The 27,212-nt window shown below is 41.1% G+C and overlaps 2 protein-coding genes and 1 non-coding gene across 12 annotated transcripts in view; 1 reads left to right on the top strand and 2 right to left on the bottom strand.

Annotated features, from left to right (window-relative positions):
- USP37 (ubiquitin specific peptidase 37) overlaps window positions 1–292 on the bottom strand; it is a 105,223-nt gene extending 104,931 nt beyond the window's left edge. For all 6 annotated transcript variants that reach the window (XM_064372990.1, XM_064372994.1, XM_064372991.1 and 3 more), the window contains exon 1: window positions 227–292. The gene's annotated coding sequence lies outside the window, so the exon portion shown is untranslated. The remainder of the gene's footprint in view (window positions 1–226) is intronic.
- A 233-nt stretch (window positions 293–525) lies between these two features.
- CNOT9 (CCR4-NOT transcription complex subunit 9) lies at window positions 526–26,397 on the top strand. 5 transcript variants are annotated; one of them, XM_064372989.1, is made up of 10 exons: window positions 804–909; window positions 10,870–11,049; window positions 12,828–12,943; window positions 14,400–14,509; window positions 15,944–15,953; window positions 18,833–18,918; window positions 19,112–19,221; window positions 23,830–23,928; window positions 24,139–24,230; window positions 25,620–26,397. In XM_064372989.1, exons 1-10 carry the CDS (start codon window positions 886–888, stop codon window positions 25,786–25,788), a joined length of 996 nt encoding a protein of 331 aa, XP_064229059.1. In that variant the 5' UTR covers window positions 804–885; the 3' UTR covers window positions 25,789–26,397. The 5 variants fall into 5 exon arrangements, with proteins under 5 accessions (XP_012301494.1, XP_012301492.1, XP_064229059.1 ...); XM_012446071.2 differs by lacking the exons at window positions 15,944–15,953; window positions 18,833–18,918; window positions 25,620–26,397 and adding an exon at window positions 25,047–25,387 and having other exon boundaries at window positions 526–909; XM_012446069.2 differs by lacking the exons at window positions 15,944–15,953; window positions 18,833–18,918 and having other exon boundaries at window positions 527–909.
- On the bottom strand, window positions 20,243–20,349 carry LOC135273698 (U6 spliceosomal RNA). Its single transcript, XR_010341514.1, has one exon. It is a non-coding gene; the product is annotated as a U6 spliceosomal RNA (small nuclear RNA).
- Window positions 26,398–27,212: the final 815 nt, after the last annotated feature.

Here is a 27,212-nt window from a genome sequence, read left to right as displayed (position 1 = left end):
TGGGCGAACTCCAGAAGAGTGAACGCCGAGTGGGCGGATCGCACAGAGGGACGGGGCGCTAGGGAAAACGGCTCAATTGAGAAGCTACCCCGGTCCTCCTTACCTGCGCTGAGGGTCCGGAGCCCCCGGACAGACCTGCGGAAAACACGGAGCGGCGCAGAGGGAGAGGAGCCGGGGGTAACGAAAGTAGGGATACCAAACCTAAAGGAGGGAGGCCGCTACCTACCCGTAGTCAGAGAGAGCGGCTGATGGCGGGAACTGTGACCACACGCAACCACGCACGCACGCACGCACACTTGACGCGACCACACAGGCGCGTGCGCGCCAGCGAAAACCCCGCCCCTCATACGCCCTCGCCCCGCCCCCCACAGCACCTAGCGCGGCCTAACCCGGCCAGCCCCGCCCCAGCCCTGACTGTAGTACGCACGCGCACTTTCCACTTCACCCGATTTCGACCATCCCATCGTTTCCCTCCTACTCTGCCCAGTTGGGCATGCGCAATTGTTGTCCTCCCGGGACGGTCCATCTTTTCCCGCCGTTCGCTGGCCTCTGGAGAAGGGTCAGAGTTCAAGCCGCTCTCTGGAAATACCTGCTCAAAGCCAGGAGTTGCGGGGACTAGTTGGTCGCGGACGTTTTTTCGATCCTAAATCTTAAGGGGCAAAGGACATACTCTGGGATTGTTAACTAGGCCGAGGGCCAGGAGGCGGGAAGAGGATGTGTGGGTGGGGTCAGAGGTGATAGGTCAGAGGGCTGCGAAGGGGGCGGAGCGAGCTAGAGGCGGATGGCTGCTACGGCGGCTCATTATTTTCGGCTGCAGGGGTGCTGAAGCTGGGACGCGGGTCGGGCGCGTCCGGCTGCGGAAGGAGAGCGGCGGCCGCTCCCAACATGCACAGCCTGGCGACGGCTGCGGTGAGTGGCTGGGCCCCCAGGCTTGGAACCAGAACCCTTCCTCCGCCCCACTTTTCGGCCTTCTCTCCTAGTTCCCGGTGTCGGGCCCTAGTCCGATTTTTTTCTTCCCTCAACCTGCGAGGCCCGGGTTCCCCTTCTCGGCACGGCTTGGTTGTGGTGGAGCCGGCCCCTACGTCCTCGCCGGACGCCTCTCGCGGCCTCCCGCGCGACCCATCGCGTTCTTTTCGGGCGCCAGGGCCTGGTCCCGCGCCCATAGCAGAGCATTCATTGATTCTTTGCGGTGACCGACAGTTTCAGGGCGCCAGTTGTGTTCTGGGCGCCGGCGTAGATGAGGGGAATTCCATGGTCAGTCTGACGCGGCCCATGCTCAGAACTCACCACATCGCAGTGGGAAGGAAATGGCTTCTAGTTCAAGGCTTTACTTATGGAAAACCTGAGGCCCGGAGAAGTGCATAATTTTTGCATCTGACTTAAGTTCTCTGCGTTTAAAACTTTCCTCGACACGTCTCGTTTTACCCGCGTGATCTTTTAACAAGAAAGACAGATCGTGTAATTCAGCTGTCTGAAGTAATCCTACAGCTTCTCTTGGCATTTAGATAAAAGCTAGACTCCTTGCCATGGCCTACAAGGCCCTGTAGGATGTGGTCCTTAACCCGCGTTTCCAATCCCGTTTGTTGTCTGGCTCCTGAAGCTTCAGCTACACTGGCCACCTAACCCTCTACAACGCACTTTTCCTCTCCAAGATACACTTTATGGTCTCTATGCCTGGAATGAATGTTTTTATCCCGCCTCCTTTACACACACAGCATGAGTGTAATTGGTACCTCTTCCTTGAACTCTCCGTTAATGTGCTGTTTATCCAAATCCATCTTTCTTCAGGCCTCTGCCTAAATCTGTCCCAGAGTAGCCTTCTCTGACTACCCTCTTCAAATTAGTTCCACAGCCACTAACTTTAACAGAGTACCCTTTACAGCTCCAGATCCCTGTGTAATCATTGTATTCGTGTATTTGTTGTCTGTCTCCTTGAGGGCTGGGACAGGGATCATGTGGGCCCTGTTGACATGGTTTCCCCAGTGTCAGAACAGTGCCTAGTACAAGGTAAAGACTCACTTTGCTGCATGAAAGAATATCGAAGGGAAGGTGACCACTGGAAGAACATAGCCAAAATGGGGAAAGATCATTTGATTTGAGCACACATGCCTGAAGACCAGTTCTGCTTTTTCTGTTTCACCAAAGGGAAATGACTTAAGGAAAGTAATGTACTGAATTGTATTATCAAGCAAAATGACATAATTACTAAATAAAATACCAAAAAATTGCCATACCTTTTAAGTACAAAAAGTGAAAAATTGAGCCAAGTGTGACTAAGCTATAGAAAACTGCTTTTTGAGATTTGATCTCCATCATCATTTCCAGTGCTGTTGGTATCTCTGCCTCCTGTCATACTGTTTCTAAGTGTTTCTAACTATTCAATGTGGAAAGTTTTCTTTATACCTCAATTAGGAGATTGCAATTTCCCTTGCTTTTTTGTTCCTTCTCCCAAATTATATATGTAATGTGAGGAAAAGCAAGTTGAAAGATGAGTTTGCTGCTGTTAGTGGAACAGCAGCCAAGGCAGGTGGATCACCTGAGGTCAGGAGTTTCAGACCAGCCTGACCAACATGGTGAAACTCCATCTGTACTAAAAATACAAAAATTAGCTAGGCATGGTGGCAGGCACCTATAATCCCAGCTACTCAGGAGGCCGAGGCAGGAGAATCGCTGAAACCTAGGAGGTGGAAGTTGCAGTGAGCCGAAATTGTGCCATTGCACTCCAGCCTGGGCGACAAGAGCAAGACTCCGTCTTCAAAAAATAAATAACAAAATGCTCAATAGCTGGCTAGATTCACTCACTGATAAGTGACTTGTTCCCAGACTTCAGCTTTGGGAATTTAATTCCCAAATTACAGGTTCACACCTATAATCCCAGCACTCTGGGAGGCCAAGGCAGAAAGATCACTTAAGGCCAGGAGTTCAAGACCAGCCTTGGCAACACCGTGAGAACCTGTCTCTACAAAAAATTTTTTAAAATTTTCCAGGCTGCAGTGAGCCATGATCATGCTACTGCACTTCAGCCTAGGCAACATAGTGAGAACCTGTCTCAAAGAAAAAGAAAAAAAAAAAAAACTACAAATCTTTCATGCCATAGGTATTCTGTAATGGATGTCATGCTTGTGAAACAACCAGAGGTAAGCCTTTAGGAGATGTGTTTTTGTTTTGTTTTGTTTTGTTTTTAATTTCCCACTGATTTCTACTGGCAATTCTAGCATCCCTAAACACTTGTCTTTCTCTCACTTTCCACCTAATCAGCAGCATCATTAGTCATTTTACATATTTTATGGAAGCTGTCATAGACTCCCAGATGCCTTCCTCTTTGGCAAGTAGACAGAACACTGCACTCTAAAGGATCTAATTCACTGTCTCCTCCCGAGTCTCCTGATGAAGCTTTAGGCAAATTGCCTAACTTATCTTTGAGTATTCACTTCCATTTTTAAAGTTATTTTGAAACAATACATTCTGGCTCTTATAAAGTTATTAGGGTAAGTAAGCTAATTTAGTACTTTCAGCACTATTAGAAAGTTCATTTTTTTGGAATACCATGCTGACACCCAAAGCCACGTGTTGATATCCAGACTTGGGAAAATAATCCTTATTTCAGTCTGAGTCCATTTTTTATTTATTGGTAGGAAAACAAACAGCTGTTTTGGCCCCTAAACATAAAGTTACATTGGTAATTTGACTCTTTTCTATTTAAGAAACCATCAATGTCAATTTTTTAGTTTACTCAGAGAAGGAAATCATTTTCTTTACAATTTATAGATAAATGTCAATGTGTTTTATTTTAAATAACTTATAAATATGTTTATACTTTTCACATAATGTGTTAAGATCTTTCAAAAATAGACCAACTTAAACTGTCGGTACCCTATGTTTGTGACACTTGGAGTTAACCATTGGTAACTCACTTTGGTAAATGTCTTATCTGTGTGTTAAGCTTTCTTGGGAATAAAAAAGGTGTTACTTGAAATACATTTTTTTTTTTTTTTTGAGACAGTCTCACTCTGTCACCAGGTCAGAATGCAGTGGCTGGATCTCAGCTCACTGCAACTTCCACCTCCGAAGCTCAAGCTATTCTCCTGCCTCAGCCTCCCAAGTAGCTGGGACTACCGGTGTGCTCCACCATGCCCAGCTAATTTTTGTGTTTTCAGTAGAGATGGGGTTTCACCACGTTGGCCAGGATGGTCTTGATGTCTTGACGTAGTGATCCACCCACCTCGGCCTCCCAAAGTGCTGGGATTACAGGTGTGAGCCACTGTGCCTGGCCTGAAATATATTTTCTATACAAATCATTAAACAGAAAAGGAGGAAGAGTTCCCTCCTAAATATTGATAATATAAAAAATTTTTAACACACCCATTCAAAGAACAGGACTGTTGACTTTATTTTTTTATTTTATTTTTTTGAGACAGGGTCCCACTCTGTTGCCCAGGCTGGAATGCAGTGGCGCAATCTCAGCTCACTGCAACCTCCACCTTTCTGGTTCAAGTGATTCTCCCACCTCAGCCTCCTGAGTAGCTGAGATTACAGTCACACACCACCACACCTGGCTAATTTTTGTTATTTTTAGTAGGGGTGGAGTTTCACCATGTTGACTGTGGCTGGTCTTGAACTCCTGATCTCAAGTGATTCACCAGCCTTCCAAAGTGCCGAGATTACAGGTGTGAGCCACTGCACCTGGTCAAGACTTGACTTTAGCAGGCTATAATTAATAATCTACAGTATGTACAATAGAGCGTCTTTCTATTCTTGGAAGTGTTAAGGATGATAACTCATAATCTAAATCAGACTTCTCATGATGACTCTGTGTGTCCAGGTATGTAATTGAGCTCACTGTGTATCTAAATCCAGCTGTGTATCTAAATCTAGCTGTAATGTTCTGTGCTAAGGGAATATTAAATTTCAGAAAGTTCTGTTGAGTTCTTAAGAGTAATTTTTTCAACTTGGAGGAATATTTGTGCTTTCTATCCTTTAGACCAAGGTAGAACTAATCGATTATAGAGAGAAGTAGAGTTTTGGTCTCATTCTGCTAGACATTGGCTGTGTGACCTTGAGCATGTTAAACCTCTGTTAACCTGTTTCCTCTTAGAATTTTGAGAATAAAACGATAGAATCCACAATGATTATCATGAGCCTGACACATGGTATGCTCAATAAATGTTACTGCCTATTAATAATTTCTAGAAAAGGCAGACCTAATCTGTTGTAGCAGAAAACACCCATATTGCCTAGGGCTGACTATAGGGTTTACTGAAAAGGGCATTAGAGAACTCTTGGGGGGAATGGAACTATATCTTGATCGTGCTAGTACTTAGGTGTATAAATTTGTCAAAAATCTATTGAAGCATACACTTAAAATGGGTGTACTTTTATTGCATGCAAATTATACATAAAAGTTTATTTTTTTAAAAAAGAGCCTCTTCGATTAGACTGTCACAACTAAGAACTAAATAATTTCTAAGATTTTAGAGCTGCCTGAGACTGGTAATTATTTAATATAGTTCCTTCACTTTAACAATGAGAAAATTGAGGCTTGGGAAGTTAAATGACTTATCCTAAGTCACACAATTCTAGAAAAGGCAAGACTGGATTTTGAAGCCACTTCAGGCTTCCAAGCCGGTGTGTGTTCCATTTATATACTCATGTAGTTACTTGCAAATTGAGATCTTTCCTAATCTTCAATATGATAAACATATTCTTAATCCTGGGTACATGGATGCATTGCAGGAACTCTGTGAACTCCCTAAAATTACGTGTAGGTTTTCATATTTTTGCAGTTGTGTATTTTTCTGAGGAAATGAGCCATAATTTTCATTTGATTCTGGGTTTTTTTGTTTTTTTGATACGGAATCTTGCTCTCTTACCAGGCTGGAGTGCAATGGCACGATCTCGGCTCACTGCAATCTCCGCCTCCCAGGTTCAATCTTCCTGCCTCAGCCACCCAAGTAGCTAGGACTACAGGCACACGCCACCACGCCCAGCTAATTTTTCTATTTTTAATAGAGACAGGTTTCACCGTGTTGGTCAGGATGGTCTTGATCTCTTGACCTTGTGGTCTGCTCGCCTTGGCCTCCCAAAGTGCTAGGATTACAGGCGTGAACCACCATGCCCAGCCTCATTTGATTCTTAAAGGGTCTGGGCCTCAAAAAATGTTAACCTCTGCTCTCATTAACAACCTGCAATTGTTAATGCTTCAAATAAGGTAATCTCCAGTAGGGAAGTCATAGATGAATTTGCTTGCCTGTCAGTGAGCAATGTGTGCTACTAGATTGAGTTCTATATCCACCACAGCCTTAGAAATGTATTAGTAAATTAAAAATTCAAAGAGTTATAGCGTCTCAACTAGGAATCTTTAGAAGTGATTGTTACAGAGTGGCATGCAGAGTAAATGTGCCTGTTGTCTGCCCATAGTTTCATTGGTTGGTTAAATGAGGTTAATAACCACCTTGTTGTGATCGTTAAATGAAACCATGTTTTTAAAAAAAGAAAGTACAACAGAACTCTCTCTTTCCTCACCTGCTGTATCCATTCTTCTGCTGCCCACCTCCTTTTAAAAAGATATAAATTACAGAGTTTTCTTCTTGTGAAAGATGTGCCTAAATGACTCTTGGGATATGGAAGGCAAGTAAGATACATTTTGAGTTTTGGTGTTTTGTTTAGGCATGATGTCCACAACACTTTACCAATCATCTGGTAATATAAATTAATATATAACTCAAAATGTAAGAATATTTTCCCTTTTATCCTCCAAAACAATGAAATTCCTATATGTGTGTTAAAAATTACTTGTTACATATCTGTCTGTATGTGTGTTTGTTGGTTGTTATCACTAAGTAAATTATGCCCCAACTGAGCCACAATATGACATAGGGTACTATGTCAAACTATTTTACTGACTTCTCTATTAAAATGATGCCTATTAAGTGCTTTGTAATTTCAGTAAGTAGAGAATTTCTCCTAACATCAGTGCTATTAACTATTGTCTAGGTCAAAGGATATAATTTATTAGAAAGTCTCCTCTGTAGTCTGGGCGTGGTGGCTTACACCTGTGATTCCAACACTTTGGGAGGCTGAGGCAGGCAGATCACTTGAGGTCAGGATTTTGAGATCAGCCTGGCCAACGTGGTGAGATCCCATCTGTACTAAAAATACAAAAATTAGCTGGTTATGGTGGTGCACGCCTGTAGACCCAGCTACTTGGGAGGCTAAGGCAAGAGAATCGCTTGAATCTGGGAGGTGGAGGGTGCAGTGAGCTGAGATTACGCCACTGTACTCCAGCCTGGCAACAGAACGAGACTCTGGGTCTCAAAAAAAAACAAAAAGAACGAAAGAGAGGAGGATTCCTACACTAACTACTCTCTGGCACCAAACTGCCCACCTGTTGGCTAGAATAACAGCAGAACCCATAACTCCAAGCTAGTGCCAGTGGGGGCCATATTACCACCCACCTGACATGGTTCTAGGTCTCTTAGAATTAAAGTCACATGGAGGCTGCAGCCCACACAAATAATCTCACAAATTGTAGTATTGCTAACAACAGGTGTCCATGGCTTTAGGAACTTATGTATGCATCAGGCATTGGCCTTTCAGAGTGCCCACACCACTGCAAGCAATGTCATCTTCTCTGCCAGGATCAGGCCATCTTCAGAAAGAGAATACGTTGGGAGGGGGATGGGGCTGGTGTTCAGGAGTCATGGTATGCAAACTGGTGGCTACCAGGGCAAGATGGGATAGAAGGTGCTGACTGCAAGTCACAGACTGGCTCTGGTAGGAGTGATGGTATTTACTGATGGTGGTATCTGATGATAAGGCTTTGGGGAAGGTCGATTGGAATGGGTACTGGTTAATCAGGATAGGTACTATATTGCCAGACTAGTGTCTCTGAGGCCCCTTTTGGTTACTGGTTTGTGGGGTCATCTAAGAGACTGGGCAGGGAACCTAATGCTAAAATTTTATCCTGTGTTTCTGCTGAGTGTCTAAGGTGATGTAATAGTCTAAATAAACACATACCCTATCTTCAGGTAGGAATTACATTTCCAAAAATAGTTTTTAGGTTGAGGGCCTGTTTGTGTCTGCCTAGAAAGGGCAAGTGCCTGAACAACACTGCTTTTGCTATTGGGAAAGGAGGAAAAAAGCTACCATATTCCTTCTATCATATTGTTGCCATAAAAGCCTATGATTGATGCCTTGAGGACCATCCCTGAAGGGAGTTACAAAACAGCTTTTAGCAGATTACTGTAAGGCACTTAAAGAAAGTTTAAGCCGCATTGTATTTCAGTCTATTTAGCAGAACACCTTGTGGTTCTGTCAGTCTAGTGAAAGGATAAACATCAAGCTAAAAGCTTATAATCAAGCTTCCATTTTTAAAAGGCCATTATTCTGGTTGGGTAGAGTAAATTTGAATCCACCTTAAAGTCTATTTTATGCTTAATTCGGTTTGTCTACAAAGGCAGTTATTTTTGTTCTTTGTCTTTACATCTGTACAATGGGTAGATCATCATTCTGTCACACTAAGTCTATTGAGAAATTGTAAATACTGTGAGAAACTAATATAGTTCAAAAAAGTATGGGAATATGCAACTTCATACCTTGTTAAATTGAGTGAGTTAATTCCTCTGAGCATTAGTGATCTAATCCGAAAGTGTAGCTAGCTTTTTTTTTTTTTCCTCAGGTAACTGGGGGCAATTACCTGAGAATATACCAGGCATAGAGATGGAAATCACCATGAATTTGTTAGCAGTTTAGAGCTTAGAGTGGCAATTGCTTTTCTAGTCTGCCCTCTTGTTTTCCAGATAAGAATAATTAATGAACTTAACCAGGGTCACAAAGGTGTTTGATGACCATAGAGAATTATAAAATACTCAAATTTGGGGGGAATATTTTGATACTTTAGCATAATAATGAAAGCATCCTCTATTAAGTCTGTGTATTTCCTACATGAGTAAGTAATGAGTGGTTCTCAAAGGGATGTAGTTAGAGAATATATTAAAGAATCGTTAAGAGGGAGAGCTTGTCCAAATTACAGGTTTTCTGCTCTGTTAGGGGGGATGTCAGAATCACTGGGGAGGGGCCAGTAATGGGAAAGTATAATTTTTTTTGTCTCTCAAAATCTATTACATGCATATGCTTTAAAAAGAAAAAAAAAGTTTATGCCAAAGGTTTTAGTATAAACAATAAAAAGTAAGTCTCCCTACACTTCCCCAAACTTAGAGGTAGCTATTGTTAACAGTTTTTTATGTGTCCTAGAAATGTTGTATGTAAATATGTAAGAAGTTTTTTATTTATATATATATGTGTATATTAATGGAAACATTTTATGTGCTCTTTTTATTGTTTTTCCTTAATATCAATATACAGTACATAGAGAGCTTTTTCTTTTTTTTTTTTTTTTTTTCGTTTGTTTGTTTGTTTTTGTTTTTGAGACGGAGTCTCATTCTGTCTCCCAGGCTGGAGTGCAGTGATGTGATCTCGGCTCACTGCAGCCTCCGCCTCCCAAGTTCAAGTGATTCTCCTGCCTCAGCCTCCCGAGTGGCTGGAACTACATTCGCGTACCACCACACCCGGCTAATTTTTGTATTTTTAGTAGAGACGGGGTTTCACCATGTTGCCCAGGATAGTCTCGATCTCCTGACCTCGTGATCCACCTGCCTCGGCCTCCCAAAGTGCTGGGATTACAGGCGTGAGCCACCGCACCTGGCCAGCTTTTTCTTTTTTAAAGGACTATATTGTATCCCCTTATAAAACTGCATCAATACATATTTAACCAGTCTTTTATTGAGAGAGATGTGTTAGTTTTCTGCATTTATTTATTTATCTATTACCTTTTTCTTTTTTTTTTTTTTTTTTATTAGAAGACGGGGTTTCCCCATGGTCTCGATCTCTTGACCTCGTGATCTGCCTGCCTCAGCCTCCCAAAGTGCTGGGATTACAGGCGTGAGCCACCATGCCCGGCCTATTTATTTATATATTGAGACAGGGTCTTACTCTGTCGCCCAGGCTGGAGCAAAATGGTGCTATCTTAGCTCACTGTAACTTCCACCTCCCAAGCTCAAGTGATTCTAGTGCCTCAGCCTCCCAAGTAGCTGGGACTACAGGCACACGCTACCACACCTGGCTAATTTGTTTTTTGTTTGTTTGTTTGTTTGTTTGTTTTTTTGGAGATGCAGTCTTGCTCTGTCCCCCAGGCTGGAGTACAGTGTCACCATATCCGTTCACTGCAACCTCTGCCTCCCAGGTTCAAGCAATTCTGCTGCCTCAGCCTCCCAGATAGCTGGGATTACAGGCGCCAGTCACCACACCTAGCTAATTTTTGCATTTTTAGTAGAAACAGGGTTTCACCATGTTAGCCAGGCTGGTCTCGAACTCCTTGAGTTCGAGTGATATGCCCCTCCTCAGCCTCTCAAAGTGCTGGGATTACAGGCATGAGCCACCATGCCCGGCCAATTTTTGTATTTTTAATAGAGACGGGGGTTTCACCATGTTGGCCAGGCTGGTCTTGAACTCCTGACCTCAAGTGATCCATCTGCCTACCATGGCCTCCCAAAGCGCTGGGATTACAGGCTTGAGCCACTGTACCTAGCCAGTTTTCTGCTTTTAAAACAGTGCAACAGTAAACATCCTGGTTTGTCTTTAGTACAGCCCAATTATACCTAGAGGATAAATTTCTAAACATGGAATTCAAAGGGCATGTGTGCATTTTAGATTTTCATCAATAACCGCCAGAGAGATTAACATCAGATGTATGTATTTAGAAAAGCTCCCGTGGTATTCATGAAATATCTATTTCCTCTAAAGCTCTGTCGCAGGATAAGACTTGGTTTGACTCTCATAAACTCACATTTACTTTCTTGTCTTCATCTGAAGCCTGTGCCTACTGCATTGGCACAAGTGGATAGAGAAAAGATCTATCAGTGGATCAATGAGCTGTCCAGTCCTGAGACAAGGGAAAATGCTTTGCTGGAGCTAAGTAAGAAGCGAGAATCTGTTCCTGACCTTGCACCCATGCTGTGGCATTCATTTGGTACTATTGCAGCACTTTTACAGGTGAGTTTGTGTCCCTGATTGGCAGTTCAGTTTTTTTTATCACACTTGTATCTTTCTTTACGTTTGCCCAAATGATTTAAAGACTTTAGAAGGATGATTCTTTAAGAGTCAGCATTCAAGATCAGGAGATCGAGACCATCCTGGCCAACATGGTAAAACTCTGTCTCTACTAAAAATACAAAAATTAGCTGGGCATGTTGGCGTGTGCCTGTAATCCCAGCTACTCAGGAGGCTGAGACATGAGAATCGCTTGAACCAGGGAGTCAGAGGTTGCAGTGAGCTGAGATTGTGCCACTGTATTCCAGCCTGGCAACAGACCAAGACTCCATCTCAAAAAAAAAAGAAAAAAACAGCATTCCTAAGAACCTCTTTTAGAAAGGTCTGAGGTATTTGTTAAAATGCAGATTCTTGGGTCCTTACCCAAGAGATTCAATTTAGTCAGTCTGAGGTGGGCCCTATAATCTGTATTTTAGTAAGCACTTTAACCACCCCCAGGTGATTCTGATGCAGGTGATCTAAGAACTATACTTTGACAAACACAGCTTTAGGAGTACTGCAAGATAAATCTACATAACAGGGGAAGGAAGGTGGAAAGTAAGGTATAAGGACCACAAGGTACAGTATATTCCAGGGAAAGGAAATGTTAAAGATAACAGCTGTAGTATTAAAGATGGGTACACTTGTGCATTAAAGAATAGATAACTGAAGTTTGGTTGGAATGGTCATTGGTGACTAATTAATTGATATGATATAATACCATAATACCTAGATAGTTGCATGATTATCCATTAAAGTATTGCCCCAAATTCCTAATAGTTAGATTAACCTTTCAACTTTTAAGTAAATTCACATTCCACCTCTATTTCATTTAGCCAAGAAACTGATTTTTGTTATGGGAATGTTTTTCTATGTAAATGTTTTACAAATAATGTAAATGGAATATTATACCAGATGCAGTGGCTCGTGCCCATAATCCCAACACTTTGGCAGACTGAGGCAGGAGGATTGCTTGAGCCCAGGAGTTCGAGACCAGCCTGGGCAACATGGCGAAACACCATCTCTACAAAAAATACAAAAATTAGCCAGGCTTGGTGGTGCACCCCTGTAATCCCAGCTACTTTGGAGGCTGAAATGGGAGGATCAGTTGAGCTCAGGAGGTGGAGACTGCAGTGAACCATGATCATGCCTTTGCATTGGGCCTAGATGACAGAGTCAGACCCTGTCTCAAAAAAGAGAAAGTAAATGGAATTGTATTAAGTCATTAAGTTTTTACAGAGAGTACATATATTCACTGCTGTTTATACATATCCCCACTCATTGATTCATGTCCTTACTATAGTTACTACCTAACCAAATTCAAGCTTCCTTTAGTCACTGTGGTTGACTTAACACTTTCTGGCCTGCAGTCTCATCACTGTAACTTAAAGCAGGATGCTAGCAAAAGGAGGAACTATAAAAATTTGAGTATCCCTCAAGGGATACCCTGAATAGCTGGAGAATATAAGAGGAAGTGTAAGTGACTGCATTTGCCTCCATCACATAGCCATAGAAATCTTCCTAGAGACAAATGTAGAAATGTCTTAGCTAGTTAGTCTCAGCCAAGTAAGTTTGTGATGATATGAGCATTATTTCTGCTCCCTCTTTGATGATTCAGTTCTTGCAAGACACGCAGAATTAAGAGGTATTTGCTTTATCTTTTTTTTTTTTTTTGCTTTATTACCATGGGAATTAATTTTTAGTTATTCCTTATTCATCTGATGCTGATTTCCATTTTTTAGGAAATTGTAAATATTTATCCTTCTATCAACCCACCCACCTTGACAGCACACCAATCTAACAGAGTTTGCAATGCTCTGGCATTACTGCAATGTGTAGCATCACATCCAGAAACCAGGTAAGTGCTTTGGGTGAGTCACTTGGAGGAGGCATATATCGAATATGGTCCTAAACTTTCTCTGAATAATAAAAGGAAGGGCATGCAGTAGAACATGCGTGCGTGCGTGCGTGTGTGTATCTTCCAGATTGTTATTTACTTTTACCCAATGAACTTTAAAGAAACAGTATTCACATTACAGGAAAGATATCAGACATACAGCTACTTCTCACTCCCTAACCGTTATTGGCACTATGTCATCTGCAAGGCATATTGCATGGCATACAAGAGGAGTCTAGTAAACACTTTTCCCACACTTTTCCCCAACTGAACCCAGATTTCACTTCAGAATCCTTAACATAGCGTTCTGGGTGGCCTCTATAATAGATGGGAATTGTCATGTGAGTTAAAATATTTTTGCCACCTGTCATATCTGAAAAATTAAGAAAAGGGAAATCCTGTTGAGGAATCTACTTTGTGGCTCTTATGGCCCCAAAGACACTTAATAGTCATCTTACTAAAGCCTTTCCTCTTTGTCAAGTTTCTTTATGAAATATGAATGCCAGCTTGGCACTGACCTTACACAGCTTTAGAGAAGTTATTAAGAAAATTACTTTTAAGCACTTAACAAAAACACAAGGGTACTTTGAGTGTTAAAAATCTTGAGTGTTGGCTCTTCTACAAGATATGACTATAAATAATGTAAAATAATAGATTGATTTCCATATTAGTTGCCTGACTAAATTGTTTTCAGAATGGTTTGTATATTCTTCTTTTATTATTAGGTAAAACAATTTTTTTTATTGTTTTACCTAACAATAAAAGAAGAATGTGCTTATTAAAGTATAGCAGGTAAGCCTGATAATGGCTGCTTGGTTTTGTTATCTTGCTTTGTAAGGTTTATTCAACTGCACCTGTAAATACTATTATTCAGTCATATAATCTAAGACAATCTCTTGGACACTTAATAGCATTTTGTGGTCTATTTTTTTAAATCCACCATTGGACAGTGTAAGTTAATCAGTTTTTAAGGTACTTTCTGCTGATTGCAGGGAAAATCATGTGTTTTCTTAACCACTGTGACCTGGACTAGGGTTTTCAGCTTTGGTACCATTAACATTTGGGGCTGGATGAATCTTTGTGGTGGGAAGTAGAGGGCAGGAGGGGACTGTCCTATGCATTGTAGGATGTTTAATTGCATCTCTGGCCTCTGCCCACTGGACGCCAATAGTGCTCCGTAATCTTGAGTTGTGATGATCAAAAATGTCTCCAGACATTGCCATGTGTCCTCCAGGGGGCAAAATTTACCCCATTTGAGAACCATTTGTTGATAGTAATGACCATTAACATTGTTTCCTAAGGATTCCTTGCTCTGGTAATGTTAAGACCTTACAGAATTAACCACCTAGAAATTTCAGTATTCAGGATCCTTAGAAAACAACTCTGGGCTGTGAATGTAATTATTCTTTTCTTCCAGGTCAGCGTTTCTTGCAGCACACATCCCACTTTTTTTGTACCCCTTTTTGCACACTGTCAGCAAAACACGTCCCTTTGAGTATCTTCGACTCACCAGCCTTGGAGTTATTGGTAAGTTATTAGAATTGTTTTGCAAGCCTGAAATCCTCACTCACAGTAGTAGTCTTAAGGTTTTTGTACACCAGTCATTCATTTTTGTCTTTGAGGTTGTTTCATTTCACTAATCAATAATCACTAATAATTCACTAAGTATCAGGAACGTGATGACTCCTATCAAGCAGTCTTCTAAGTGTTGTTAATAAGGCTTTGAGACCTAACATTTGGGATTAAATTCAGCATATATGTAGAAACATTTGCTGGATTGTAGGGAGAGTAAAGAATAAGAACTTCATTCAATATATAAAGAGTATTAATAAAGGAATATGAGTTTAAATTTGGGAGTTCTTTCTTTTTTAAAGAGATAGGGTCTTCCTATGTTGCCCAGACTGGACTTGAACTTCTAGGTTCAAGTGATCCTCCTGCCTCAGCCTCCCAAGTAATAGGGACCATGGGCATGGGCATACACCACTGTCTTTTTTTGTTTGTTTTTCTTACTTCTAATACCAAAATGCTTAGTAAGAATGCCCTAAGAATGTGTATGTCAGATATACTAAGCATTCTGAAAAAGTGTAATTTTCCCATAACTCCAGGGTATGAATCTGTCAGCTCACCTAGTTAAATTTTTTCATGCTCAAGTTAATGTATAAATACATTACTGTGGGGGTATGGATAAAATACTTTTTACTTAAGAAAATAATATATCAGCTATTTCAGATCTCAGGCTCTTTAGACATTAGAAGGAAAGTAAGGGAATACTGCTTACAACTCTATACTCAAAAATTTCACAACTTAGATGAAATGAAAACATTCTTTGAAAGAGACTATTTGCTAAACTGCACTCAAGAAAAAACAGGTAAACTGAATAGTTTTATATCTATGAAATACATTGTTTTTGTAGGAAAACCTTCCAACATAAAAAACTCCAGGCTCAGATGTCTTCACTAGTAAATTTTACCAAATAAATAAATAAGAAATAAACCAATTCTACAAAACGTTTTCCAGAACATAGAAAGGAGGGAATACTTCTTAACTCTGCAAGGCCAGCATTACACTGATAATAAAACCAGATAAGCTGATTCTTTGGGGAAAAGTCAGTAAAATTGATAAAGCTGTAACCAGACTGACTGAGAAAACATTTATATCCTTAACTCTAACTAAAGTCATCCTACTTAGATGATACATTTATGAGTAAAGGATATAAATGTTTTTTTTAGACTGGAATTATGTTGAGTATATGAGACAATGGTTACTCCTTAAATGCCAAACTTTTTTTTTTTTTTTTCAGACGGAGTTTCGCTCTTGTTACCCAGGCTGGAGTGCGATGGCGTGATCTCGGCTCACCGCAACCTCCGCCTCCTGGGTTCAGGCAATTCTCCTGCCTCAGCCTCTCGAGTAGCTGGGATTACAGGCACGCGCCACCATGCCCAGCTGATTTTTTTGTATTAGTAGAGACAGAGTTTCACAATGTTGACCAGGATGGTCTCGATCTCTTGACCTCATGATCCACCCGCCTCAGCCCCCCAAAGTGCTGGGATTACAGGCTTGAGCCACCGCGCCCGGCAAATGCCAAACTTTTAAATTGTATTCCCTGATTGTGGTTTATAATTATAAGAAAAAATACTGAAAAAAGAAGAAAACAAAACAAAAAACGGGCTTGAATGGATTAACATTTCATAAGTCCAGAGATAGTTATTTGCTACCCAGGAGTCTGAGAGCTGAAATAGCTAATACATTATTTACCTATATCTTCCATAGTAAGTGTATATAGAAACATTAACTTGAGCATGAAAAAATGTTAATGTTGAAAAACTGAATTCTTTTTTCCTAAGATCAAGTACAAGGCAAGATGTTCGTTCTCACTACTCGCATTTAATAAAGCACCTTCAAATCTACTCACAGACAATATGATTTCATAGACAATCCCAAAGAATCTACAAAAAAACTACTAAAACTAAAGCTAATAAGTTTAGCAAGGTTGCGGGATACAAAGTCAGCATATAAAAAATCAGTTATGACGCCGGGCGCTGTGGCTCAAGCCTGTAATCCCAGCACTTTGGGAGGCCGAGGCGGGTGGATCACGAGGTCAAGAGATCGAGACCATCCTGGTCAACATGGTGAAACCCCGTCTCTACTAAAAATACAAAAAATTAGCTGGGCATAGTGGCGCGTGCCTGTAATCCCAGCTACTCAGGAGGCTGAGGCAGGAGAATTGCCTGAACCCGGGAGGCGGAGGTTGCAGTGAGCCGAGATCGCGCCATTGCACTCCAGCCTGGGTAACAAGAGTGAAACTCTGTCTCAAAAAAAAAAAAAAAATCAGTTATGGCTGGGCAAGGTGGCTCATGCCTGTAATTCCAGCACTTTGGGAGGCTGAGGCAGCAAATCACTTGAGGTCAGGAGTCCAAGCCCAGCCTGGCCAACATGGCAAAACCCTGTCTCTACTAAAAAAAAAAAAAAAAAAAAAAAATGCAAAAATTAGTCAGGCACAGTGGTGGGTGCCTATAGTTCCAGCTACTCAGGAGGCTGAGGCAGAAGAATCACTTGAACCTGGGAGGTGGAGGTTGCAATGAGCCGAAATCGTACCACTGCACTCCAGCGTGGGCAGCAGAGAGAGACTCTGTCTCAGAAACAAATAAATAAATAAATAAATTTCCATATTTGCAGTGAACAATAGGAAATTGAATTTTTTTTTGGAGACAAGATCTTGCTCTGTCACCCACTCTGGAGTGCAGTGGCGTGATCATGGCTCACTGCACCCTTGAACTCCTGGACTAACACAGATCCTCCCACCTCAGCCTCAAGAGGCTAGGACCATAGGCACATGCCACCACACCTAGCTACGTTTTTTTTATTCTTTTGTAGAAACAAGGTCTGACTTTGTTGCCCAGGCTTGTCTCAAACTTCTGAGCTCAAATGATTCTACTGTCTTTGCTTCCCAAAGTGCTAGGATTATAGTTGTGAGCCATTGCACCCACTGAAATTTTCTTAAACCATCATTTATAAAAGCACCAAAACGTTTAAATGTGGGTATTAATCTTAAAAAATATGTGCATGATCTGTAACTAAAAACTACAAAACTGATTTCTAATGAAATAAAATGCAGAGATAAACCATGTTCATTGATTGGTGTATCAGTGATTCAGTATTACTAACTTGTCTGTTCTCTCCAAACTGATGTATAGATTCAGAGTAATTCCAACAAAATCCCAGCAGCAGTTTTTTTAGAAATTGGCAGGCTGATTGCTACAGACTGAATTGTGTCCTCCCAAAAATTTCATGCTTTGAAGCCCTACCCCCTCATGTCATGTATTAGGAGATGAGACCTTTGAGAGATAATTAGGTTTAGATGAGGACACAGCCCTCATGATTCTTCTAAGAAGAGGCACCAAAGAGCTTGTTCTCCCTCATTCACTTGCTGCCATGTGAGAACATAGTGAGAAGGTAGCTGTCTATGAGCCAGGAAGAGAGCCATTATGAGAACTATACCATGCTAGTCTCAAGACTTTTTTTTTTTTTTTTTTTTTTTTTTTTTTGAGACAAAGTCTTGCTCTGTTGCCCAGGCTAGAGTGCAGTGGTGTGATCTCAGCTCACTGCAACCTCCACCTCCTGGGTTCAAGCAATTTTCCTGTCTCAGCCTCCGAAGTAGCTGGGTCTACAGGTGTGCATCACCACACCCGGCTAATTTTTGTATTTTTATAGAGATGGGGTTTCACCATGTTGGCCAGGCTGGTCTTGAACTCCTGACCTCAGGTGATCCAACTGCCTTAGCCTCCCAAAGTGCTGGGATTACAGACATGAGCCACCGTGCACAGCCTGATCTCAGCGTTTCAGCTACTAAAACTGTGAGACAATAAATTTCAGTTGTTTAACCTACCAGTCTATGGTATTTTGTTGTGGCAGCCTTCTAATAGACTGATCCTAAGATTAATATGGAAAGCCAAACATTTATTTAAAAGAATAAAGTTGGAAGGCATATATTACCTGATTTCCAGACCTACTGGAAAACTATAGTTGTCAAAGCAGTATAATATTAGGGAAAAGAAAGATTTACAGACTAACCATTGGAGCAGAATGAGGAGTCCGGAAATAGACCCACACATACATGGTCAGTTGATTTTTGACAAAGGTACAAAGACAATTTAGTGCAGAAAGCATGTCTTTTTTTTTTTTTTTTTGAGAGTAAGAGTCTGTTGTCCAGTCTGGAGTGCAGTGGTATGATCTCAGCTAACTGCAACCTTTCAGGTTCAATCAATTCTCCTGCCTCAGCTTCTGGAGTAGCTGGGATTACAGGAGCCTGCCACCATGCCTGGCTAATTTTTGTATTTTTAGTAGAGACAGGGTTCACCATGTTGGCCAGGCTAGTCTTGAATTCCTAACCTCAAGTGATCTACCTGCCTCAGCATCCCAAAGTTCTGGGATTACAGGTGTGAGCTACCATACTGCCCTCTTCCTCTTTTTTTTTAAACATGAGTGTGAATCTGATCCCCTTAACTAAGAAACCCTAGTTTGTATTTTACGTTATTTAAGTTCCACAACTCACTGGATAAACACTGCAAAGTTAATTTTAACTGGAAACCCTGACTGTAAAATAATTTTGTTTGTCTATATTTTCTTTAGGGGCCCTGGTGAAAACAGATGAACAAGAAGTAATCAACTTTTTATTGACTACAGAAATTATACCTTTATGTTTGCGAATTATGGAATCTGGAAGTGAACTTTCTAAAACAGTATGTGCTTTTAACTTAGATTTTACATTGTGTTGACTCTCGAGCTGCTTCCTTATGGTCCTGCGATCATTTTCTGTCTTCAAGATTTTGAAATTTGTGTGAATATTTGTTTGCTTTTGAGTAAAAAATGTTATAAAACAATGATTGAAAAACCCAAACCATTCAGAATAAAATCAAGTTAAACACTAAATTTCTTTTCTCCAAACCTATATCTAACTCCACAGGTAAATTCTAAGTGTATTATTCCAGTTTAATTTTTTTAATTTTGAAATTTCAATCCTGCTCCTTCTGTAAACAGGCTTTTTTAAAATTCATAATCAATTATATGTACTTGAGCTTCTGCTTATTGTGTATGTTAACCGTGAATAACAACATAATAATAATTTTTTTTTTTTTTTTTTGAAATGGAGTCTCACTTTGCTCCCCAGGCTAGAGTGCAGTGGCACAATGTTGGCTCACTGCAACCTCCATCTCCCGGGTTCAAGCAATTCTCCTGCCTCAGCCTCCCTAGTAGCTGGGACTACAGGCACGCACCACCACTCCCTGCTAATTTCTTTTGTATTTTTAGTGGAGATGGGGTTTCGCCATGTTGGTCAGTCTGGCCTTGAACTCCTGACCTCAGATGATCCTCCCACCTCAGCCTCCCAAAGTGTTGGGATTATAGGCTTGAGCCACTGCACCCAGCCTCAGTTTTTTTCTGAAAGTGCACATTACTTGTGTCTTTTTTTGTTAATTTGTATATTTTTCTCTTTTATTTGTTCAAGCTTCTTGGTTCAGCAACATCAGTTATGCCCTGTTGTCTATCTTTCATATCTTTTTTCTAATCACTTTCAATTTTTTAATTTCATATTATTTGATTTTTTTTCAAGGTTACTTTTCCATATTGCTGACTGTTTTTGGCAGTATTCAACCTCTGCTCTAAAATGTGCCTCATCACATTAAATTACTTTTTTAGTCTAATAAATATTCCTGAGTTGGGTGTAAGCAGGTATAATAATTTTTTGGCTTTTTTACTTTAAATGTATACATGGAACACTTCATGAATTTGTGTATTATCCTTGCACAAGGGCCATACTAATTTTCTCTGTATTGTCCCAATGTTAATATATGTGCTGTCTAAGCAAGCACTAGTTTTTTGGGTTTGTTTTTTTTTAAAGATGGAGTTTCACCATGTTGGTCAGGCTGGTCTTGAACTCCCAACCTCAGGTGATCCGCCCACCTTGGCCTCCAAAGTGCTTGGATTACAGGCGTAAGCCACCACGCCCAGCCTTTTTTTTTTTTTCTTGGGCGACAGAGATGTAGTCTCGCTCTGTTGCCCAAGCTGGAGTGCAGTGGTGTGATCTCAGCTCACTGCAACCTCCACCTCCCAGGTTCAAGCGATTCTCCTGCCTTAGCCTCCTGAGTAGCTGGGATTATAGGCATGTGCCACTATGCCCGGCTAATTTTTGTACCTTTAGTAGAGACGGGCTTTCACCATGTTGGTCAGGCTGGTCTCGAACTCCTGACCTCATGATCCGCCCACCTCAGCCTCCCAAAGTGCTGGGATTACAGGCGTAAGCCACCACACCCAGCCTAGTATTTTAATTTTTAATTAATTATTTATTTTGAGACAGGATCTCTCTCTTTCACCCAGGTTGGAGGACAGAGGCATGGCACACTTCAACCTCCTCCTCCCAGGCTCAGTTGATCCTCCCACCTCAGCTTCACAAGTACCTGGGACCACATGCCTGCTCCACCACACTCAGCTAATTATTTTTATTTTTTGAAGAGGCAGGGTCTTCATGTTGCCAAGGCTACTCTTTGAACTCCTGGGCTCAAAGGATCTTCCTGCCTTCTGCCGTAGTACTAGGAGTACAAGCACGAGCCACTGTGGCTGGCCAATTTATTGTTTCTAAAGAGATGAGGTCTAACTGTGGTTCCCAGACTGGAATGCAGTGGCTATTCACAGGCATGATCATGGCACACTATAGCCTTGAACTCCTGGGCAGTCTTCCCACTTTACTGTCTCGAGTAGGTAGCTGTGATACTGGCATACATCCCTATATCTGGCTGTTTTAAAATTTTTTATTTTAAATGTACAATATATGGATGACTCTCAAAAGCACTGTTGAGCCAAAGAAGCCAGACACATAGGAATTCATACTGTATGTTGATTACATGAAGAGCAAGCAAAGCCAATTACTGGCAATAAGTTGGGTTTGTGATTACCTCTGAGGGAAGGACATTGACTGGAGAAAGGTACGAGGGAATGCTGGAATCCTGAGTTGGTAGAAATATTGTTTTTTTCTTTTTGAAACAGTCTCACTCTTTCACCTAGGCTGGAGTGAAATGGCATAATCTTGGCTCACTGCAACATCCGCCTCCCAGGTTCAAGCAATTCTTGTGCCTTAGCCTCCTGAGTAGCTGGGACTACAGGTGCGCACCACCATACCAAAGAAATTTTTTGTGTTTTTAGTAGAGATGGGCTTTTGCCATGTAGCCCAGGCTAGTCTTGAACTCCTAAGCTCAAGCAATCCGCCTGCCTCTACCTCCCAAATATTCTGTATTTTAATCTGGTTATAGTACAAAATGTGTACATAGGTAAAAATTCATCAAGGTACACTTAATATTAGTGCACTTAACACACTTCTGTGTATATGTTTATATTCAGTTCCTATATAAGCTCCTGCTATAACAAATTACCACAAGGTAGAAGCTTAGCGGCTTAAAACAATACAAGCTTACTGTTTCACAGTTTTGAAAGTCCCAACTTCTAAATGAGTTTCACTAACCTAAAGTCAAAGTGTCAGGAGGGTCATGCTTTCTCTGGAGGATATAAAGGAGAGTCTTTTTCTTGCCTTTTCCAGCTTCTAGAACTGCATTTCTTACATTCCCTGGATTATGGTCCCATCCCTCCATTCCCCCACCATCTTCAGAGCCAGCAGTGTGGCATGTTCAAATTTCTCTCTGCTTATCACATTGCTTTCTCCTTTGTAGTAAAATCTCTCTCTATATCTCTCTTTTTTTTTTTTTTTCAAGAGATGGGGTCTTGCTCTGTTGCCCAGGCTGGAGTGCAGTGGCATGATCATAACTCACTGCATCCTTGAATTCCTGGCCTCAAGCAGTCTTCCCATCTTGGCCTCCCAAAGTGCTGGGATTACCTGCATGGGCCACTTTGCCTAGCCTTCTCTACATCTCTCTTAAGGACACTTGTGGTTACATTTAAGGCCTACTTGGATAAACCAGGATAATCCCCCATCTTGAGATCTTTAACTTAATCATCTGCAAAGTCCCTTTTTTGATTTAAGGTAACATTTGCAGAGTTTGGTGATTAGGGCCTGGATATCTTTGAGAGCCATTATTCAGGCTACTACAGTGTTTTAACCCCAATAAAATAGTAAAATAATTCCACAGTTCATTCTGATGAGCAGCCAAGAAAGAGTATTGTTATCATGATTGTCTGATTTGAATTAAATTAATGTCTTAATATCTCTTCTATCTAAGAGTTAATGAGCTTAAGTTGGGGGAAAAACTTAGGCTAGATATAAGCTTCACAGTCAGGATATTTTTTATTACTATTGGAATAATCAAAGAGAAGCTTAAAAATCTTCTTAAAGATCTTTTTTTTTTTTTTTTAAAAGATTGGGTTTCACCATGTTGGTCAGGCTGGTCTTGAACTCTCGACCTCAGGTGATGCCCCCTCCTTGGCCTCCAAAGTGCTTGGATTATAGGCGTGAGCCACCACGCCCGGCCTTAAAGATCTTTTAAGAACAGGAAAGGTCTTACCTCATCTGGAAGAGATGAGGCATAGCTGAATCTCTAAAATCATCTTGGCCTGTGGAAAAGAGAAGAGGCTTAGATATCAAATGAGGCTTGGATCTCAGCTCTGCCACTTAGTAGCTTTGTCACTTGGGACCTTAACCTGGTGCATTATTGATTAACCATTATACCTGGCACATAGTAGGTACTCAATAAATGAGAAGGTCTCTGAGTTTTGTTTTTTTGTTTGTTTGTTTTGTTTTGTTTTGTTTTCCGAGACAGAGTCTTGTTCTGCTGCCCAGGCTAGAGTGCAGTGGCCTGATCTTGGCTCACTGCAACCTCTACTTTCCAGGTTTAGTGATTTTCCTGCCTCAGCCTCCTGAGTAGATGAGATTACAGGCGCATGCCACTACATCCAGCTAATTTTTTTGTATTTTTGGTAGACATGAGGTTTCACCATATTGGCCAGGCTAGTCACAAACTCCTGATCTCGTGATCCACCCTCCTCAGCCTCCTAAAATTCTGGGATTACAGGAGTGAGCCACTGCACCCAGGTGATCTCTGAGTTTTTAAGAATTTGATAATTACCCAGAACCTACCCTTGTATGTAAAATAAGAATAATAATGGTACCTACCTCATCGATTGATTATAAAAAGATAAAGCATGTAAAGCCTCTAGGAAAAAAAACTGGCACAAAGTAATGTTCACTATGGTAATATTTATTATTTGTACTATACGTATATGATAAAGTTGTATATGACATACAAGGATCCCTGCTTGCTCAATTTTCTGATTGATAGTCGTGCCTGGGGCAATGAGAAGATAAATCTGAGCAACTTTATAAACTCTTCGATTTTGTTTTGCTTCAGGTTGCCACATTCATCCTCCAGAAGATCTTGTTAGATGACACTGGTTTGGCTTATATATGTCAGACGTATGAGCGTTTCTCCCATGTTGCCATGATTTTGGTGAGTTCTTTGATCTATCCCCTTTACAAGTACTTTTCACACGGTTTAATCTCTTTATAACTGGCACTGAACAACTCCAGTCTTCTGACTAGAAATAACAATTTTGGAACCTTGTATGATTCTTGGACTATCTGATTTCTGATGTCAATTAGAATTTTTTTGTGTTTTGTGTGTTTTTTCCAACCCCTCCCTTTATTTGGGGGGAAACAGGGTAAGATGGTCCTGCAGTTGTCCAAAGAGCCTTCTGCCCGTCTGCTGAAGCATGTAGTGAGATGTTACCTTCGACTCTCAGATAACCCCAGGTAAACATTTAGAGGCTGTATAGGACTTTAGGGAAATACTCTGCTGAACAGTTTCCCAATCTCATGGCATAACTCCTGTATCTTTAGGAGAGGGAAGGGGGGATATAACTACATTTAGTTTGTCTGAGACAGAACTTAGATTTCTTTTAAAATCTGAAATGCTGAATTTTAAAAGCCATCAGAGTTTTATCTTCTCACTGTAACTCTCAATGCTACTGTGAAATTCCAGAGAGTTTAGGCAATTCCAAGGGAAGCTTTATGATGCATTACTCCGGTTTGAACTTTGTTACTACTCTACATGGTCAGAAAGAGAAGTATATTTTCAAAGATCTCTTAGAAAGGAATACAGCCCAGAGGGCTCTTGAATTCTATTTCCAGTTCTCTCCTTGATTCCTATAAGTTTCCTGAGCTAATGATTTTATCTGCTTATGTTCATAATCTTTCTGCCAGAAATCATACATTGTAGATATAATGCATTTTAGAAATATTTGACCTTTTGCTTTGTAAGTCCATAATTCATCCTGAAAGCAACTTGCTCATATTCTGCTAAACCACATAATGGAACAATTTCTGTGTTCTAGGAACAGAGCTAGCCTGATTTAATGTGAACTCAGTCTCCTGCCACTGAGTTTATTCCAGCCCTACCTGTTTGTTGACCATTTTGTCCTGTTCTTCAGTGGTTCTTGTTTTCACCAAAGTTTAAAAATGTGTTTATTTAAAATTCTACTTGTACAAAGAAAACTAGTCTGAGTGTAAAAACTATAACTTTGTATTTTTAAAATAGCTCTATAAGTAGTTAAGATTTACCTTTTTTAGGTTTTCAGATTTGACTTTCTGCTGGTCATCTTTGCAAAGAAAATGAAACCTTTAAAAATTCATCTGATAATGCTGCTACCATAGTTTTGTTTTTACTGCTCATCTCTTATTAAGGTTTTTAACCATAAAACTGAAGCAATTTCTGTAAAGACACAAACTGATAAGTTAGTATAGAATTAAAATTCATTCAGTTATGTTTGATGATATCCTTGTTAATGTACCGATTTTTGAAATATTTTATTTGCTATAATCCATATATTTCTAACATGAGTATTTTGACAGTATTTACTGTAATAAATCAGAAAGCTGTTTAAATTGAAGTAAACTATTGAACCTTTTAATTTTGCTTTTTCATGAAATTCTATGTTGGGGCATCATTCAGAAAATGGTTGTGGATATAGAGGTCTCTGAGCCTATGCCTAATATAGGTTTAGAGAATTTTAATGGCTTCTTAAGGAGCCATAGATTCACAGTATTCTGAGTATTTATGTCTAAGAAGGGGGTTCTTCCCTGTCCACAAAATGTGGGTTTATTTGTTGGTCTCCCTGGTTGGTTTGTTTGTTTCTGATGTAGGGCACGTGAAGCACTCAGGCAGTGCCTCCCTGACCAGCTGAAGGACACAACCTTCGCCCAGGTGCTAAAAGATGACACCACCACGAAACGCTGGCTTGCACAACTGGTGAAGAACCTGCAAGAGGGCCAGGTCACCGATCCCCGGGGTATCCCCCTGCCCCCTCAGTGATCCTTCCCTGTTCCCTCCCACTACTCCCCCAAGTTGGGGAAAGGAGGGGGAACCTACGAGGAAAACAGCTCAGGTTTTATCACCGACTGGGAATAGACAACCTCAATGCTGAACTGCACTGGAGTAAAGGGTCAAGGTACCCCTGCTGAGGTGGATGGGCTGCCATCTCAGGCTGTCTTGAGGACCTGGGCCCCCTCTGCTGCTCCCAGGAAATGGGCTCCTGACACAGCAGTTTGCCACCACAGCCCCAGGAGGGTGTCAACACCAGCAAATGCTGTATTTGCAGCATGTCCAAGATGACCCTTCTCCCCTACCTCTACCTAGCCACTGGCAGGGAGGGGAGACAGTGGTGATAGCAGCAGCACTCTAGGCATGGTGAACGCCTGGGACCAAGCCATGTGGCGTTTTTTATTTTGCCTTCCTGGACAACTCAAGATGTGTCTCTTCATTCTCTCTCAGTATTTGTTTACTTTGGTTTTTTGTTTTTAATCTCAGAGAGAGGTGTGTTTAGTGGGCACAAGCTGTAATATTCAGCAAAACTTTGTCAATTGGCACTGTTTACAAGTCTGTTAGCTGCATAAGCTCAATAAAAAGTTGGTCTGGGCATTACATCCCCTCTGGCAGGCCAATAGCTGCATCAAGCTCTTGGGAGAAATGGGAGGAAGGGGAAAGATGTAAAGCCAAAGGACAGCAGGAACCCACCGCCTGTTTCCCTTCCTTCTCCTATTCTACTCCCAATCCGGAATGCCATAAGGACCTTAACCTTATTTCTGGCTTAAGCTGCTAGTTTTCCCAAATCTCAGTGCTTTCCCTTTTTTAACTTCCCTTCTATTAAACTTAAAGCAGACGTCTTAATTCATCAGGCTGTCTTGGAAGGGTATGGTTTTGGGGGACAAGGGGCAGTGGTGGACCTCACCTTCAATCCAAGTTTTCAAAGATAGTTTCTGGATAACTCTAAAAGGGAGGTGCTCGGGATTAAGGTGGACAGGCCACTTGATCCTATTTTTTGTTTTAGTGTGAATTTCAGCAGCTCCATCTGTCTTCATGATTGTACTTGAGCAGTATTAGCTGTATGCATTAATTTTATTCAGATTGAAGATGGAGGGCTAGATTCTGCTCACTCACTCAGTCTTTTTTTTTTTTTTTTTTTTTTGACACATTCTCTTTTGGTCTATGGAAATGACAGGGTTGCCGCTAAAATATTCACTTGTTCGTATTGTGTCAGAGGTTTCCTCTTCTCTGGAGCTTAGGTGGCTCTGTTCACAATCCACAGGCTTGAATCTGCAACCTAGTGTAAACTGCCTTGCTTTCCCCCAGTCCTTTGCCGTACTAGCACCTGCTTTTCATCCCCATCTCCAATCAAAGATGGGATTGCTTAATCCAACTCTAGAGAGGGACCAAGTCTTTTCTGCCCACATCTCACA

The sequence above is a fragment of the Aotus nancymaae genome, unplaced genomic scaffold, assembly GCF_030222135.1.
Source record: "Aotus nancymaae isolate 86718 unplaced genomic scaffold, 86718_ANA_hifiasm-v0.15.2.pri h1tg000008l, whole genome shotgun sequence".
Lineage (NCBI taxonomy): Eukaryota > Metazoa > Chordata > Mammalia > Primates > Aotidae > Aotus > Aotus nancymaae.
Note: the sequence above shows the minus strand (reverse complement) of the source record. Positions and strands in the feature narration are given on the sequence as shown.